This window comes from Habropoda laboriosa, unplaced genomic scaffold (assembly GCF_001263275.1).
Source record: "Habropoda laboriosa isolate 0110345459 unplaced genomic scaffold, ASM126327v1 scaffold33, whole genome shotgun sequence".
NCBI classification, from domain to species: Eukaryota; Metazoa; Arthropoda; class Insecta; order Hymenoptera; family Apidae; genus Habropoda; species Habropoda laboriosa.
Window position 1 is genome coordinate 3074057 of NW_017100187.1, and position 17105 is coordinate 3091161.

The window sequence follows — 17105 nt, forward strand, 5'->3', positions numbered from 1 at the left end:
GCTCGTGATATCGGACGATCTCCGTTTGGGCCCTGTCCTCCCAGGACGGCTCGCCGATCGGCTGTTCCGCGCAGTGTCTCTTGTTCGGTCGCTCCATCTCTTCGTCGTATCTGAAAAACGTCCGACGTCCCCCTTAGTCTCTAGACTCTAGAACGTCCCCGTCGTTCGATCCCTCACCTGTTGAATATCCACTGGGAGGAGCTGGTGCCGGTCGAAGCTGCGTGCACCGTCGGCGGCATCTGAGGCCGAAGGTACTGATCCAGCTCGTTGCTCTCGACCTCGCACTCTTGCAGATTCAGCGGAAGGTTGAGACCGAGGCCCTCCTCGATCGGCAGCCCCTCCCCGACTTCGATGTAGCGAAAGTCGACGCCAGGCTGTTGGGCCGATTCGCTCGAAGAACCGATCGCCACCTCGTGCTGATAGACCGTGGTGCTGTTCCCGCTATTCTGTGCCGCCGGTTGATTCGCCGCCGGTTGATTCGCCGTCCCCTGTCAACCGATTCCCTCCCTTTCGTTCCATCTCTTTCGAGCTAACCGAAAATTTTCGAGCCGAAAATCGTTCCGTTACCTGATTCGCCGCGTAGTGCTGTTGTCCACGCGGAGTGGCCGGCGGAGTGAGCGGACACAATCCTTGGTTGGGAGTAGTCGGGGGAGAAGAGCTGACTCCGCTCTGCGGAGAGTTCGGGCCACCCCGTGGACTGGCGTCTTCTTGCTTCAACGACCTGGACACGTTGAAGGTGACGTTGCTCTGGCTCCTCGAGGGCGAGGCTTCTCTGCCCGACGGCCCGTTTTGCTTCCGACGACGAGGTTGATACTTGTAGTCCGGATGCTCGCGCTTGTGGATCACTCGAAGAAGATCTGCCTGCTCGATGAACGGTTTCTTTTCCGTGTCCGAGAGTACTCTGCGGTGAAAAGGGCGATAATTAGCGGTGTTTGTGAACCTTTACACTGGCACGGCTCACGTCGCGAGAGCGTTTCTATCTGTCAGCGTGTACGAGATATGTATGTACATACTACACTCGACGCGAGGCGACGCGAGGCGGCGCGAGGCGACGCGAGGCGAGTCGAAATGGGAGGTCTGGTTAGTGTTTCTCGCCGCTGGTTAGAGAGTCTTAAGGGCGCAACTCACTCACACGCGTGTACTCTTTCTCTTCCTCTTTCGTTCGACTCCAGCGCGACTGGAGTCGCCGCGTGTTTATGTTCCCACTGGGCTCGTAAAGCCCCGAGACCGATAAGCTTTTCCGGTCGCGGCCTCCTTCTCCGCTCGGTGAATTTTTCTAAAACGCGCGACGACCGCCTAAATGAAACGGCGATGGTGGAGGTTCGACCAAGGTCCGAGGGCAGCGAGCAGTGCCAGCGCAGGCTCTCGAACGCGTCGTCTTGAAACGTGCGAGTGCCGTTGCTGGGAAAAAGAGACGAGAGAGCCCCCATCTGGTCAATGGACTTTGCCTCGGTGTTTTTTTGGTCGGTAGGGCCCGACGATAGCGGACCGTCGCAGCCTCTCCTCTTTTTCCTCGCCAGATGCAACGCAGGGTCAGCTAATTTAGCTCTGGCGAGATATCGCAACGCTGCCGGATACGACTAACGGAAATCGATCGAGACCGCGAGATCGTCGAGGCTTCCGTCAGACTTATCTGCGCGTTTACCTGTTCGGCGCGGCGTGGCGCGGCGTGGCGCGGCGCGGCGCGGCAGTTTCGGAAAAATTCACCTGACGGGGACAAGGCGTTTATTGTGATCCTTGGGGGGCCCTTTATCTGAGGCAGGAACCGGCCGGCAGCTGTTAGCACGCGCCAAGGATGAACCGAGCGTATCTGTTTTCGTTTTGTCGACAAACACACCGTCTCTACTATTCGAACGCGATACCTTTCGAGCCGGAAGAAAAAGGACAAGATTTATTTTCGACGCCTACCGTACACCTGGTCTGCCGTAGATATCGTACTCGACTCGTTCCTTTTTCGCAAACAACGCGGACTTGCTCCCTCCTCGCGCCCTCGATTTTTCACTCGACCGATCGGCGAACCTATTTTCACGTTAAACGCCGTTTGGTATCGAGGATCGGAATCGCGATCGGAATCGATTCACCGCAGGTGGGGCGGGTGATGGTCGGCGCGCGGCGTCCTCTGATCCGAGACCCGCTGGGGCACCTCGTTAGTACCGCGATCAGGAAACGGAGAACAATCCTCGCAGAACAATCGCCGGGACTATTTAGGTTCGCGCGGTTGTCAACCGAGAAACGATCCTACCACGCCACGTGGTCAGAACGTGTTCGGCGTGTTGCTGCCCCGTAAAAAAAAGCTTGCTCGCCAATTCGCCTGTAAAAATAGAACGCGGTAACAAGTGGTCGCGTGGACCGCCGTCGCCGCCGTCGCCGCCGCCGCCGTCGCTCCAAACTTCTCTGAATCTCACCGCCAAAGCTTCCCCAGCGTCTTGGACAGCTCCGCGTTGTGAAGTTGGGGATACTGATCGGCTAGGATCTTCCTGGCAGCCTGAGCCCACACCATAAACGCGTTCATTGGCCTCTTGACGTGAGTCGCTCTTTTGTCGCCGGAACCCCTGCAATTCGAGGACATTATCTTCGATGGAAACGATTGTTTTCTTCGAAGGCAGCCGTATCGGGTGACTTGCACTAGGATAATAAAGGATAATACAGGATGATAAAGGATCGTGTCGCTAGCACCCCCAGGTCGTCGGAGGGAACGCGGCACGCTTAAAACCGGCCTTAAAATAACACCGGCGCTGCCAACGGGTGACGAGCAAGAATGGACGTATCCCTTTCTTTCCTAGAAGATCACTTCATAAAACCCCGTTGCCCCGTCCGACCGGTGACTGACGTGATTGCCGTACAGACCCTTCTCTCCTGCTGTTTTCTTTCTCGGATCAATCGAGGAGCTCGCTCCGAGGGAACCGAACCAGCCAGCTGAGAAAGAATCGGCTCGTACGCGTATTTCGGCCTCTTTGAAATAAGAGGGGCGTTAAATCCGTGTGTAAACCGAAGGAGCCGTTGGTAATTAGCGTGGCTCCACTAACAAGGGTTTTCACGCGAGTCACCGCGCCCCTCCGCACCCCTCCGCACGCGGTTTACCTAGATAGGCAAAAAGTCCTTTACACCTCGTTTGCGTGCTCGAGTACTAGGCGTAGGCGGGTCGCGCAACAGCTGCGGATCTTCCCTTCCCTACCCTTCCCCAATCTTGCCGGAAAAATTCACTTTCGGTAAGTCCAAGAATAGGCGCGCGCGCAACAGTTCCGGAGAAATTCTCATGGGTTTCATGGGAATTAAAACTAGTCGATTTTATCGGGCACTATCGTCGGAAATAAACATCGTACCCCCTTTAGCTACCCCGAGATAACCCCGTATAATTGAGGGTTAGCGCGATAAGCCTGTCGCGCGCATACCGATACACGCTCGGAGATTTCAACCGCAGCGTAGCCAGGAAATTTTCCGCCGACTAACCTATGCCTACGCCTTCTTTCCAAAACCTTAAAACCCGCCGCTAATTTCGTTGCGGTTAATTCGTCGTCCCCTTCTTCGATATTTTATTATATTGTACGTACGTATGTATCTTCCCACGATCGACGGACGAAAACAGAGGGAGGGAAGAGAACCGAGGAGATCGGGCATTAATTAGCTAATTTCCGTTAATTGGCAGCCGAGGACATTTTTCCGTTTCCCAAGCCGAGGAAACCAGTGCGTCATAATTAAGTTAGCATTGCCTTTCCCGCCTTCTCTTCCTCGCTGCTCGAACCGTTCAAGCGAAAGGTTTTTGAAACTCACTTGGTAGCAACAGGTACTAGGGACCAATCGTACCCCTGAAGAACTTTGGTAACTGCTGCGCTGATTCTGTCGCTACAGTTCCCAGTCACCGCTGCGGCCCCGATGCTAGACGACGCTTTCCCATTGTTGTTGTTCCCGCTGCCGCTGCCAGCACTGGCAGCATTCGCAGCGACGTTGCTCGCCGCGATCGAACTGGATGCCTCTCCCATCACGTCGTTCATCTTCTCGGTTTTTACTTTGGAGGAAACGGGAAGGATACACGTCGCGTAACCGATCCACGGATTTCTCAACGGGCGTTCATCGGTTAATTCCAATTACCATTTTATCGCGGTGGCAACGCGTCACTTCCGTTTCACCCGCGATCGTTTCTCTCCCCTTTTCTCGCCGGCGATGCCCCCGTATCGGCGCCCACGTTTGTCACGTTTAATTAATTTCGCACTCGATTACGGAGCGAGCGCAACGGACGTGCATCTCGAGCCGTCGGCAACGCGTCGTGCTCCCGGTCTATCTTCCAACCACTTTTTCTTTCTCTTCGTGACTCAAGCCACGGCAATCCTAATCTCTTCTCCTTTGTGTATCGAACCGTTTTGCTCTTTTCCCCTTCGTTCCCGCTATCGGTCGCTCTTCTCAGGCACACTCTCCGCTCGTTCGAGAACAGGCCAAAAACGTCTTCCGACCCTCCTCAATTGCCCACGCAAATTCTCACCAAGGCACTTTGTCCGGCAAACACTATGCTGTCACTTTCCTTACGCGGAACAACGTACTTACGTCAAGATAACGGCGACCGCGACCGCGACCGCGACCAAGACCAAGAGAAAGAGAAAGAGTCCGACGCGAGCCGAGGATTTCTAGTTGGTCGCGCGATCGGCGCTCGAGTGAGGTGGTTGCATCGCCTCAGGGCAGTTTCCACCGATCGCTTCAACAGCGGCTGCTATGTAGTTGGAGGCGGGGCAACGCGACGGCCCGAGTAACACTTGTTGCTTCGCGATCGTGCCACCGGCCGAGGGGAAAGGGACTGACTCCCTCACGGTGGAGGAGGATCGCAACCGGGAACTTTCGAACCCTGACTCGTTCCAAGTTCGAAACCCTCCAGGAGATTGTCGTTCGGTTCTCTGCTACGTACAAGTCCCAAGTCCTCTCTCTCTCTCTCTCTCTCTCTCTCTCTCTCTCTCTTTCTTTCTGCTCGCGGCCGGCAGCCGACGGCCGACGGCCGACGGCCGACCACGATCTTTCTATGGCCACGATATCCTCCGGGAGTAGGACCAATCGGGTTTCTTCTCGCTCCACCTATCTCTACCTCTCTCCCTTTTCCTGTCCCTCCGTCCTTGTCTCCGCTCGTTCCTCCCTCTCCGCTGCTCGTACGCGGGGGCGGCGATTGGTCGAGCACTCGTCGGCAATAATGACGTCACAAGGAGGAGCGTGCAATTTTCCTGGCGGTGCACCAAGTGCGGTCGTGCCTTGCCGATGGTTCCACTCGTCCACGAGATCTCCGAAGGGACACGCCGGCCGATTCTCTCTCTTCCCACCTCCCGCTCCCGTACATATTAAAACCGATCGTACGCGACGACATCGTGCCGTTGCTCTCGCGCGATGACGGCGCAGAATGTAGCGTAGCCCGTGTCACCGTTGGGGGTCCGAGAGTTGCGGTGCTCGCCACCCGGGGGGCTACATGTGTCGAGATGGGTGGGGGACGCGTATCCTTTCAAGTGTCCGCCGCAACTCCAAACCAGGACCCCCGGGAATCGGCGGAATCGTTATTTCGTATCTGCCACGCTCCTCTGCTCTCGATACCTCCTTCTACCTCCGACGCGACTGTTCGGACGACGGCGGACGACGGCGGACGAGGGCGGACGACCGCGGAAAAAGGATACGCCGTTTCCCGAACGGCCCTGAAACGAATTCTTCTTCGCGTATACCGAGAACGAAAGCACATATTGGCGCCACGTGCGCCTCGGGATGTTTATCCCAGGAAGAGCAAAATCCCGGCTTGGTGAAATCAATATTATTGTTCGCGGTCGGCTAAATTTGAATCGCGATTCGGTTGCAGCGCGTGCATCGCGAACCAGCGATCGAGACGCCTACGTGCGCGTGCAGTTTCGCTACCGCGAATTAGCATTCTCCCAGAGAGAAAAAAATATGGCACTCGCCAGGCTGCGCCGATCGGACGCTAGAATAAAAACCCACCGATCCATAATCCGTCCAAGTGTCTCGAGCATTTCCGAGAGGCTGAGTGCGCGTTTACGCGCCACCAGCAAATTAATCCTCTAAAGTGCAACCGAGATGCCTCCTTTGATCTAGCACAAAAGCCGCCACACGGCATTGACCGTGGTTTATATATGCTCATGTATGGGCCACTGTGTTTGCTAGCTCACTCATTCATTAAATTCGTTGTATAATTAGGCTCGGCAGAAAGACGGTGACTGTCAACCCGGTGATTCCCGTGCAGACCGCGCAACGAGAAAAAGAACAAGATTTCACTCGCTCCTCAATTTATGCCCTCGCATTCTCCGTCCTCGACTATACCTCTTCCCTCCACTCCACCCCACCCCACCTACCCTACTCCCGATCTCGTCCCTTCTTTTTCCCGATGTCGCAGCGAAAACGCAAACACGCGCCATCTAATTATACGGCCTACGGGAAACGAACAATTCGGTCAGAGGGAGAAAGGGAGAGCTTTCGTCGAAAATAAAGGGATCCTGGTTGCGCGCGACGCGACGCGACGCTACGCTACTCACTTTCGTTCGTCGACGATCGAGAAGATCGAGAGAAGATCGAGAGAAGATCGAGAGAAGATCGGCAAGATCGACAAGACCGAGGGGATTGTACAGGGCAAAGACAGGACCAAGGCAGATGTCGAGGAGAGGAAGAGAAAAGGAACAAGATCCTAGACACCCCCCACCAGATGTAGAGGTGGTCCACGGAACCGCCTCCGCGGCCTACCATCCAACGTTTGGTGCGTGTGCCAGACGTGTGCTCGTCGTTTCTGCCTCTTTCGTACGGACCAACCTGTGCGCGGTGCGCGGTGCCCGGTCCCTCCAACAGCATCCTCCGCCGTGTTTCTTCTCTAGTCAGTCAGTCGGACAGTCGGCAACCGGTTGGCAGATCCCGAGTCGGGGTGCGATAACCAAGAAGAACTAGTTGCGGAGAAAGTGACGGAAGTGGATCCGACGCCCGTGTCTCTCCCCGAAGAAGGGACCAGGCTCGGTTCACGGTATTAATTATCGGCCACTTTATTACGATGCGTCCTCGTCTCTCGCGTTTTATGTGAAGAAAACAAGAGCGATAACTTTGGTATTTCGAGGAAATTCGTAGCTCTTCCTCCTTATCTAGAAGCGTGAAGAGGCGCTGCCTGGAAGAAATCATTGTTCGCGACGCGAATGTGGATATCTAAACGCGACCAGTGATCATTACTGAACACCAGGTACTCGGGAAATGGAGGCTCACCGCGGTAACGGCGCATCGACGGCTGCAACGGAAACGGAAGCCGGACCATCCAACACCGATCAATCCAATAATTCGCTAGACGACGCAGTCAGCAAGCTACTTCAAGGTTCGCTACTCTTTCTCTCTGGCTAGGTATAAGAAAAGAAAGAAAACGAAAGAATTCCGATTGTCCTTTTCGGTTCTCGCACGGTCGAACGTGTACAGGGAGGAGGCGTGTGGGTCTCGCGTTTAAGGACACTTTAATTGGCGCTGGTAAGTTGGCCCCGGTGGCTGGCTCCTCAGATTTATCCCCGCGATACCCCCCAGTGGGACCGAGGGAAATGCATGATGGCCGAGGTGGAGAAGTCGGAGAGGGGCCGGGCAGTGAGGAAAGACGATTTCGAGGAAGATTCGGGCGCGGCAGGTGCTGCGAACAGAGCGAGACCGCTGAACGTTTGCCACCGGCACTAATTATCTTAGTACGAAATTAAATCCGAGAACAGGGTAGATGGTGGGGATCGATTTATGGTCGCTCTGCGCGGAAAACGCGTCCTCCTACGAAACACGTAATCGAAACGAACCCGATCCGAATCCAATCCCGATCCCTTCAACCACCTTCAAACGGGAGGAGAGAAGAAGGTGGCGATGCGTTCAACGGTGTCCTCTCGTTAACGAGACTATCAATGGTAATGGGAGCAGTTTTGTACACAAGTTAATGTAGCAAGAGTCGACGACAGGTCGGCACTGACAACCGAGATGCCGAAAGACACCGGTTCATTCACCCAGCCACAATCCCTTATTGTCAACCGTAATATATCCATCTCCCCTGTCGAGAGCCATTCATACTTTGGAAAAGTTCTCGGCCAACCTACGAGGCCCCCTCCCCCCCCCATTTCCCTCGATTAACCAATTCTCCCTTATTATCCTTCCTATCTCGATTCACTTCGAAAGCACGACCGGTTCATTTTCGTCCAATACGCTCGCCGCCGCCGACCACAAGTCGAACGCGCGATTAGAAACGGAACCCATTCGTTTCCAACCCGTACAAAAACTATGTATATATTTTTCGCGCGAAACTTTTTCTATTCCCGTCACTATCCGGGGTGCAAGCCCTTTCGCCTTTCCATGGAAAACGATTACGGTTAGCATCGGTGAAGACGTTCGGGAGACGACCTCCAGCGGACGCTAAAGGAGCCGACAGAGAAACCGCGTCGGTGAACCGTATCCTTGTGGTAATTAGCTCCCAGGAAATCTACACACGCCGCACTCGGTGCACCCTACTCCTTCCGCTTAGCCTTCCTTGCGCTCTCTTTTTTCGTTAACGACCCCGCCCAGCCCCGATCGGGCAATTAGAAACGTACAACCACGCGCTACCTTCTTACCGCTTTTCTTCTACTTCATCCTTCGTAATTTATCACACTTGCCTAAAGAGAACGGCACGCGACACCGATGCAGGATTCGACGCATATCCGATTCACCATGAGATTTCTCCGAACGGAAAACTCGCGTCGACCCAAATAACTTTTCGCTTTAGTGTTCGCTGGAAGAGGGACTGAGAGGAATCGACCGATAAAAGACCACCACGCTCGGAACTCGTCTCGTTTCTTTTCAACTCGTGTTCACCGATTTCTCTCTCTCTCTCTCTCTCTCTCTCTCTCTCTCTCTCTCTCTCTCACGTTTCTTTACCATCTAATTCCGCGCAAAGATCGGCTACGCGACGTTCTACTACACTCTCCCACCGTATGTTACTTTTACAGGCTACGATTGGACCTTGCTTCCGGTCACTTCTCGCGCAGGAGGACGAAGAAGCGCCCACGTGAAACGTCCGATGAACGCGTTCATGGTTTGGGCTCAAGCGGCAAGACGTAGGCTAGCGGATCAGTATCCTCAACTTCACAATGCCGAGTTGTCGAAAACGCTCGGAAAACTCTGGAGGTGGTGTAATTTACCGCTATATATATATGTGTATATATATATGTACCTACCGTATTGCCGCGTGTCCAGAATTAACCCGAACCAATGTAACCAATGCAGGATTCTAAGCGACGGTGAGAAGCAACCGTTCGTAGAGGAAGCTGAGAGGCTGAGGAACGCGCACAAAAAGCAGCATCCGCATTACAAGGTAACCTTACCCTTACCGAAGGTAAAAGTAAAAGATAAAAAATGGTGAAACGACGATTCTAGTATCAACCGCGACGACGGAAACCAAAGTCGGAGGAACAGATGGGTATTGTGATGCACCGGACTACCTTATCCTCTCCGGGCACTTCTCTAGACTCGACTCCAGCGGACGCTAAAGGAGCCGACAGAGAAACCGCGTCGGTGAACCGTATCCTTGTGGTAATTAGCTCCCAGGAAATCTACACACGCCGCACTCGGTGCACCCTACTCCTTCCGCTTAGCCTTCCTTGCGCTCTCTTTTTTCGTTAACGACCCCGCCCAGCCCCGATCGGGCAATTAGAAACGTACAACCACGCGCTACCTTCTTACCGCTTTTCTTCTACTTCATCCTTCGTAATTTATCACACTTGCCTAAAGAGAACGGCACGCGACACCGATGCAGGATTCGACGCATATCCGATTCACCATGAGATTTCTCCGAACGGAAAACTCGCGTCGACCCAAATAACTTTTCGCTTTAGTGTTCGCTGGAAGAGGGACTGAGAGGAATCGACCGATAAAAGACCACCACGCTCGGAACTCGTCTCGTTTCTTTTCAACTCGTGTTCACCGATTTCTCTCTCTCTCTCTCTCTCTCTCACGTTTCTTTACCATCTAATTCCGCGCAAAGATCGGCTACGCGACGTTCTACTACACTCTCCCACCGTATGTTACTTTTACAGGCTACGACTGGACCTTGCTTCCGGTCACTTCTCGCGCAGGAGGACGAAGAAGCGCCCACGTGAAACGTCCGATGAACGCGTTCATGGTTTGGGCTCAAGCGGCAAGACGTAGGCTAGCGGATCAGTATCCTCAACTTCACAATGCCGAGTTGTCGAAAACGCTCGGAAAACTTTGGAGGTGGTGTAATTTACCGCTATATATATATGTGTATATATATATGTACCTACCGTATTGCCGCGTGTCCAGAATTAACCCGAACCAATGTAACCAATGCAGGATTCTAAGCGACGGTGAGAAGCAACCGTTCGTAGAGGAAGCTGAGAGGCTGAGGAACGCGCACAAAAAGCAGCATCCGCATTACAAGGTAACCTTACCCTTACCGAAGGTAAAAGTAAAAGATAAAAAATGGTGAAACGACGATTCTAGTATCAACCGCGACGACGGAAACCAAAGTCGGAGGAACAGATGGGTATTGTGATGCACCGGACTACCTTATCCTCTCCGGGCACTTCTCTAGACTCGACTCCTCGTCTCTACCCGGAGAGACCGACCTACCACGAGAGCAAAACCAGCAGCTACGATCTTTCGAGGTCCGCTTGGCCACCGACAGATTCCAACAAATACCCTCTCGATCATCTCTCGATCGTAGACGGTGGTAAATCGTACGAATCGAACATGACCAAGAGCTACGTCGACGTGAAATATCACGAGGTGGTATCTACCGCCGCCAAGTATCACGAACAGCCTGTTCCAAAGTATTCCGAATTGCAGACCAAGCCTTACGACCTACCCAAATACCCCGACAGCCCCTTGAAATATCCCACGGTAACGGACGTTACCAACCCGGGCAAGACTTACGCCTGCCAGTATTACTCTGCCCCCGAGGGATATACGGTGCACGAGGAGAACGAGTATCAAACACAGCCTGTCTCCAGCCACTCTTTTTATCCGTATATTTCCGCGTCTATGACGCAACCACCTTATTACATGGGCCCTCGGTAAATCGGTTTCGTACATCTTCTTTATTCCTTCCTGCGATAATAGAAAACTCGTCTGTCGGCCGAGTTCAACTGCTTTCTAATCTTTTTCTTTCCTTTCCTATTTATTCATACCATTTACGATTAAATAAACAAATAAAGCAGCTGTCTACTTCCATCGATAAACTCTCTACGTATGTATGTATGTATGTATGTATGTATGTATGTATGTATGTATGTATGTATGTATGTATGTATGTATGTATGTATGTATGTATGTATGTATGTATGTATGTATGTATGTATGTATGTATGTACGTATGTATGTATGTATGTATGTATGTACGTATGTATGTATGTATGTATGTATGTAGTATAATTTACTTTCTATTGTTTGTTTAGTTGCACACCCTAACCCACTCTCCCGCTCTCACCCATATACCCCTCCCCCCGTTAACACGTTCGCTGCCCAGCAGTGTACACGACAGTGTACCGACGCGACGCGACGGACAACCACAAAAACTCCGTTCAACGATGATTTTCGGGTGGCAGCGAACGTGTTAAACGGAGTACGCTACTTTCTCCAACAATCGATGTCAAAAGGTCGACGAAAATATGAAAAACGGGTAGGATTCCTATATATATATAAAGAGAGGGAGAGGGAAGAAATGAGAGATAGATAGATGGATGGATCGATAGATAGATAGATAGATAGATAGATAGATAGATAGATAGATAGAGAGAGAGAGAGAGAGAGAGAGAGCGACGCCCTTTTTCAAATAGCTGCTACACAATCATACCTATGTTTACAGAACAATCAACAACTCGTAGTACATGTTTGATTCGCACGCAATGCTATTATATGACTTACGCGAAAAACGACCTAAACATCGCGATTTATCAAAGCAGCTAATTCTATTATTTGATCCCTATTTGCGTGCATAAACGCTTTCGCAGTCCATATCATGTCAGCCAGAACTTCGTCACTCTTCTCATCCATGGCGATATTCTGCGACAGTTGCGGATTAAATCTATAATAAGGCACTCCGATCATCGAGCACCAATTTCTAGCGCGATCCACGATTCTACCGTCGCTCGCGGTTACCTGATCTACTAATAATTTCGCAACACCCAATATTCCCATGGCAAATTTCGCCGCGTCCCATATTGTCTCCGGTAGAAATATGTCCACGCCGTTTAACGGACTACTAGGGATCAAACCGGTGCCGATAGAGACCACCAAGGACAGGGGGACCACTTCCTGTTCGCGTCCAGTCGCCTTCAGAGCCAGATTGTATTCGTTTATTTCGGTGATGGCGTCCAACGTCGGGTTGTTTGCTATTAATCCACCATCTAGATATTTGCCAAAGGATCGAAAATAGGAAGGGGCTGCACCGGTTGCTCTCGCAGCGTGCCAAAGAAATTCTTCGTTCGGTGGCGAAGGAGCAGCAGACATCGAACTCTTTGGAATATTCAGTATCACGCTAGGTGCGTCGTAGTTGCGAAATATGTATAGATCGATCGGCATTTTTTCAGCCAACACAGCTGTGATCATTATCTTTGGTCTCTCGATATCCGACATAACCGAACTAGCACCAAGACTATCTTTTAGTACTTTCTCTAAACCTTCGTTACCATACGGACGCATCCCGAGAAAAGCTTCCTCCTTGATGCGAAAGTAGAGCGCCTGACATTCTCGCAAAGACTTGCCGGACGCTATACCGAGAGCCAAGATTCCACCCGTCGATGTGCCCGCGATCCAATCGAAACAATCCCGGATTGGTTTATTTAAGATCGATTCGATTTCCAATAATGTTTGCACCAGCACCAACCCGCGAATCCCTCCTCCGTCCAGACAAAGAAGACGACCGCCTTTTATTTTTCTCTTCCCTTCCGTAGCCATCTTATCCATCCCGGAAACGTAAAGCATTTGGTCCAATATGGTTCGCGGGACAGCCATCGGTGGCTGCTGCGGAGCCACGCCGGTGAAGCTTTCGTCGTGTTTGCAGCCCACGCTACAATCGACCATTTCCTTTGGGCAACGTTGAGCACCCACCGCGTCCAGAATATAAAGGATCTTCTGGCTCTCCTGATTGTTCATATTCGTTAGGTGTCGCGGCGTTTCCGACTTCCAATTTCTGGCGTCGATGTCCGCTCCGAATCCTATCAGACACTGCACTATAGACAGCGAGTTTTCGGCAACAGCCAAATGCAACGGGGTATTCCCATCTTTATCCGCGATATTTGCACAAGCCATATGACTCAACAGAGCCACCACGCACGGCAGTCGTTTTCTCATTGCCATTATGTGTAAAGCCGTACGCCTGTCGAAATTCAAAGCATCTATATCGCAATTGCTCTCGAGCAGAGCAATGATCACTTCCCTGCTTAAAGACCAGTGCAACGGTGTGCCGCCAAACTTCATGTCTTCCGCGTGAAGCACGTCTGGCTTACCGTGAAGAAAGTCTCCTACGTAACCAGGACTAGAAGGCTCACCTTCCGATGCGGGAATGTTCACATCCGCACCGATTAAAAGAAGAGCTTTAACACACTCGGGTTTGTTATTCAGACACGCTAGATGTAACGGCGTGTACCCGTTACTGTTACGACTGTTCAAACTGTTTGGACGGTCGCCTCCAAGGGCTAGAATTATTTCTTTGGTAGACGTGGCAGCGTAATGATATACGGTGTTCGCCTTATAGTCCAAATGTTCCAAAGAACTTTTAGCTTCTATCAACATCTGTACTGTATACAAATTATTGCTTTGCACTGCCACTTGCAACGGAGATATACCTGTCTCTATGTCTCCGCTGTTCAATTGACTATTCACAACTGCATGGGCAAAAGCGCTGTGAAGTGTACAATGAGCTGCTAAATGTGCCAATGTCCATGTGGGATGTTCCACTAAAGTATTGCACAACTTTTGTATCTTGCCCACGTTGCACATCTGCGTTGAAAGAACAAACACAACAAACATTATTTCTCAATTCTCCCCTCTCTTCCGCAAATCTTTCAAACAATTTTTTCTTTTCATATATTAGATAATTACTTGCTGACAAATTTGAACAAGTACTGGAACCTTGTCTTTGTACACGATAAAACGTCTTTCTGCTGCTTCCCTCTCTTCTGAACGATACAAACTGAAAATTTCCTTATTTTAGCTAATTATTCTTCTACCATTTATCACCGTTTATCCGAGTAACTTACCTATAAGCCTGATGCAATGTTTCCGTACAAGGTCTGTGAAGAACGATTTCATATGTTTCCTCACTCTTCTTTCCTGGACCATAAAGTACGATAGCATCTTCGCGGCTCTCGATATGCCGATTACTATAATTTTCAGGCTTAACTTCTAGAATTTCGTTCGGCGTAAGCCAGTCCTTATATCCGGTACTTCGTAGAACGTTGCTGGCAATCGTTCCCAGCCAAGCCATAATCGATAATTTAGGTTATCAACGAAAACTATGACAGCACTTATTCTAATTGACTATCAAACTGTTCCAACAATTTAGCCAATTATATAAGATTCCACTGATCATTTTTTCCGAGAACGTTATTACGACGCGTGACCTGTACGTTGCACAAAAAGGAAATATTGTAAGATACTTAATGTGTACAACTTCAATTGGATTCAAACACCGCAGTTGTCAAAAAGATCGTCACAATTGTAAACGAAAATTTTCACACTGTTAAGAAAATGTGTCCTACCGAGATTATTCCCTATGAATACACTTTCGAAACTGTCATATACGAAAAGTTCCACTAACAATGTCAAAGTACAATTCCAGTTGTCTAACTCGATCGAATAAAATACTTTCTGCTATTTCCCTCCCGTTCGTTCGTTCCTCAATTTATCACTTTTCTTATTATTCAACTTTAAACACTAAAATAAGATAAATATGTTTCGCTTTTGAGATATTCGCTTTTACATTACCTCTTTTCGCACAAGTACTTAACCTTTACGCTTGTTGGTATACACGATGCCATTGTTTTCCAATAAATTCTCTCCAAAAAAGACGCCCACCAGAAAAGCAGCAGTTTTTTTAGCAAACAAAGATTTCGGTCCAAAATGCATAGAAAAGGAACTTGGACCGAATATTGGACCTATACGTTTAAAACTGGGAGACCAGGAAACTGTTTTCAAGTCTGGTTCGTGGATTCCAGGTAAAATAATACCTACAACTTAATTTTAAAACGACGACGACGACGACGACGATGACGACGACAACGACAACATTTTACGTTTCTTGTTATTGTTACTATTGTATAAAATTCATGTTACAGAGTCAGGGAAAATTGGAGGCACGTACAAAGAAAATGAAAGACTGAAGAAGGAAATAAAAAGATTAGAAGACGAAAACAACTTGCTAAAGTTAAAATTTGAAGTACTTCTGGATATGGTTATTAATTAATTGTATTTTACTCTTATCGCACAATGTGTAACATAGTAAGTATGTAGATTCATTCTCCTTTGTACTAAATTATCACCGTTTTATTTCCACAGTTAACACAGACAACTGCAGAATTTCAATCACAAAAGGAAGAACTGGATAGATTTAAGTCGTATAACAAAGACAATGAATCTTGATACTTAAATACGTTACTTCAATTCACGCTTCATCGTTTCTTTCATATTTACAGTTTTTATATAAAAAGTATCTATATACAATTACAATTTTAGTTTCAATTCACTAATCATTAACTTATTCGTACGCATCTACATTTATGTAGATGTATATATGTATATTTACTGTATATGTAAATGTAATTAGATTCGTATCATCATATTCAACCTCTGTAAGTTTATTAATTCTATATACACTTCTTTTTGTCAATCCATTGCGTTTTCAGGGCAAGTCTTTCTTGTATGTCCTACAAGCAAAATACTAACATAATAAATACTTTAAAAGGTAGAACATTTTTCGCAAACGATTAAGAAATACGAACCTTCTATTCCGCAAATGCCACATTTTCTCTTACCAGTAACAACTCGAGACTTCTTTTGCGAATACTCAGTTTTCTGTCCTTTCGATGCTTTTCTTTTTTCGTTGCTTTCATCTGCCCATTGGAAGAACTTGCAAGACTCGTTCATGTTTTTAGGACAAGAATAAAACGAACGTCCTTTGTTAGGGCCATCTTTCTGTACAATCCTTCTACAGTGCATACACGTAAAACTTACTTCCGTGAAATATTACAGAAAATAGAAGAATTTTCTCAAACGTTTATGTACTCACTGTTTTGCCATTTCGTTACAATCACACTTAACGTCACTATTTAATGCTGTAGCTGCACCTCTGTGGTAATTAGTATGAGTACTTGAACCTGCGCTCGTGTTTGCAGTTAACGTCTGATTTGTATCTCTACGGGTGTTTTGTATTTCATGTGCATTCTCAGGTGCCCAAAGAAAAAAATCACAATCACTCCCTCGAGGTTTTGCACATTTATAAAATAATCTTCCTAAAATACGTCGTGAACAAACAATCTTAGATAATAATCAATCATATTCGAAGAAAAATCTTTCGCAAAGATATCTAAAAAATGTATACCATGATTCGGCCCTTCTTTCCTTACTCTTAATTCAATTGCATTTTCGTTACATTTACACGTAATGGTATTATCGTTATCGATGTTGCCCCATGTTCTATTATTCTCTTCATTTCTTAGCAATCTTAATTCACTACTATTCACAGATTCACCATTATTTCTATCGTTTTTCAAATGATTTCCTCTTTTCGCATTTCCCTTATTACTTGATCCGCCTCTATTATTACGATTACTATTCGGATTTCGAACAACCCCTACAGGTACAGTACTTCTAACGTCTGACGACGGACGAGGAGCATCGTTGTTCTTTATTAGAGGTGGATTTAAAACGGCAGTCGATGTCGTCCCGTCCAACATACTACGATACCCGCTATCGCTTCTTCCACTTTGACTTTTAATACTTTCACTCTTTACATTCAACAATTCGTTAAACATAGAATCACAACCACCTATGCAAGTCGTGTAACTAGTACCATAAATAGGGAACGCGTTTCTTGGTAATTTGAACTTCAATTTACGCACATTTCCCGGACACTAGAAATAACA

General features: G+C 48.8%; 5 protein-coding genes across 5 annotated transcripts in view; 2 read left to right on the forward strand and 3 right to left on the reverse strand.

Moving 5' to 3' along the window:
* The window catches only part of LOC108579504 (transcription factor SOX-9-like), a 6243-nt gene extending 2182 nt beyond the window's left edge, over nucleotides 1-4061 (reverse strand). Inside the window, exons 1-5 of the mRNA XM_017943048.1 lie at nucleotides 3772-4061; nucleotides 2406-2552; nucleotides 557-901; nucleotides 178-483; nucleotides 3-110 (exon numbers count right to left, since the gene is read on the reverse strand). Of these exons, the coding sequence (XP_017798537.1) occupies nucleotides 3-110; nucleotides 178-483; nucleotides 557-901; nucleotides 2406-2552; nucleotides 3772-3992 (1127 nt within the window). The 5' untranslated portion in view covers nucleotides 3993-4061. The remainder of the gene's footprint in view (nucleotides 1-2; nucleotides 111-177; nucleotides 484-556; nucleotides 902-2405; nucleotides 2553-3771) is intronic.
* A 3142-nt stretch (nucleotides 4062-7203) lies between these two features.
* LOC108579524 (transcription factor SOX-8-like) lies at nucleotides 7204-11262 on the forward strand. Its single transcript, XM_017943077.1, has 4 exons — nucleotides 7204-7321; nucleotides 8952-9129; nucleotides 9229-9316; nucleotides 10465-11262. Exons 1-4 carry the CDS (start codon nucleotides 7204-7206, stop codon nucleotides 11038-11040), a joined length of 960 nt encoding a protein of 319 aa, XP_017798566.1. The 3' UTR covers nucleotides 11041-11262.
* Nucleotides 11263-11746: 484 nt separating this feature from the next.
* Nucleotides 11747-14968, reverse strand: LOC108579523 (85/88 kDa calcium-independent phospholipase A2). The gene is made up of 4 exons (XM_017943076.1): nucleotides 14950-14968; nucleotides 14223-14585; nucleotides 14065-14155; nucleotides 11747-13962 (listed from the first exon to the last, which is right to left on the reverse strand). Exons 2-4 carry the CDS (start codon nucleotides 14447-14449, stop codon nucleotides 11899-11901), a joined length of 2382 nt encoding a protein of 793 aa, XP_017798565.1. The 5' UTR covers nucleotides 14450-14585; nucleotides 14950-14968; the 3' UTR covers nucleotides 11747-11898.
* Nucleotides 14761-15603, forward strand: LOC108579505 (protein chibby homolog 1). Its single transcript, XM_017943049.1, has 3 exons — nucleotides 14761-15179; nucleotides 15300-15415; nucleotides 15520-15603. Exons 1-3 carry the CDS (start codon nucleotides 14996-14998, stop codon nucleotides 15601-15603), a joined length of 384 nt encoding a protein of 127 aa, XP_017798538.1. The 5' UTR covers nucleotides 14761-14995.
* A 204-nt stretch (nucleotides 15604-15807) lies between these two features.
* Nucleotides 15808-17105, reverse strand: part of LOC108579569 (DNA topoisomerase 3-alpha) — a 3987-nt gene continuing 2689 nt past the window's right edge. Inside the window, exons 8-11 of the mRNA XM_017943141.1 lie at nucleotides 16562-17093; nucleotides 16250-16472; nucleotides 15963-16168; nucleotides 15808-15887 (exon numbers count right to left, since the gene is read on the reverse strand). Coding sequence (XP_017798630.1) covers nucleotides 15847-15887; nucleotides 15963-16168; nucleotides 16250-16472; nucleotides 16562-17093 — 1002 coding nt within the window. The 3' untranslated portion in view covers nucleotides 15808-15846. The remainder of the gene's footprint in view (nucleotides 15888-15962; nucleotides 16169-16249; nucleotides 16473-16561; nucleotides 17094-17105) is intronic.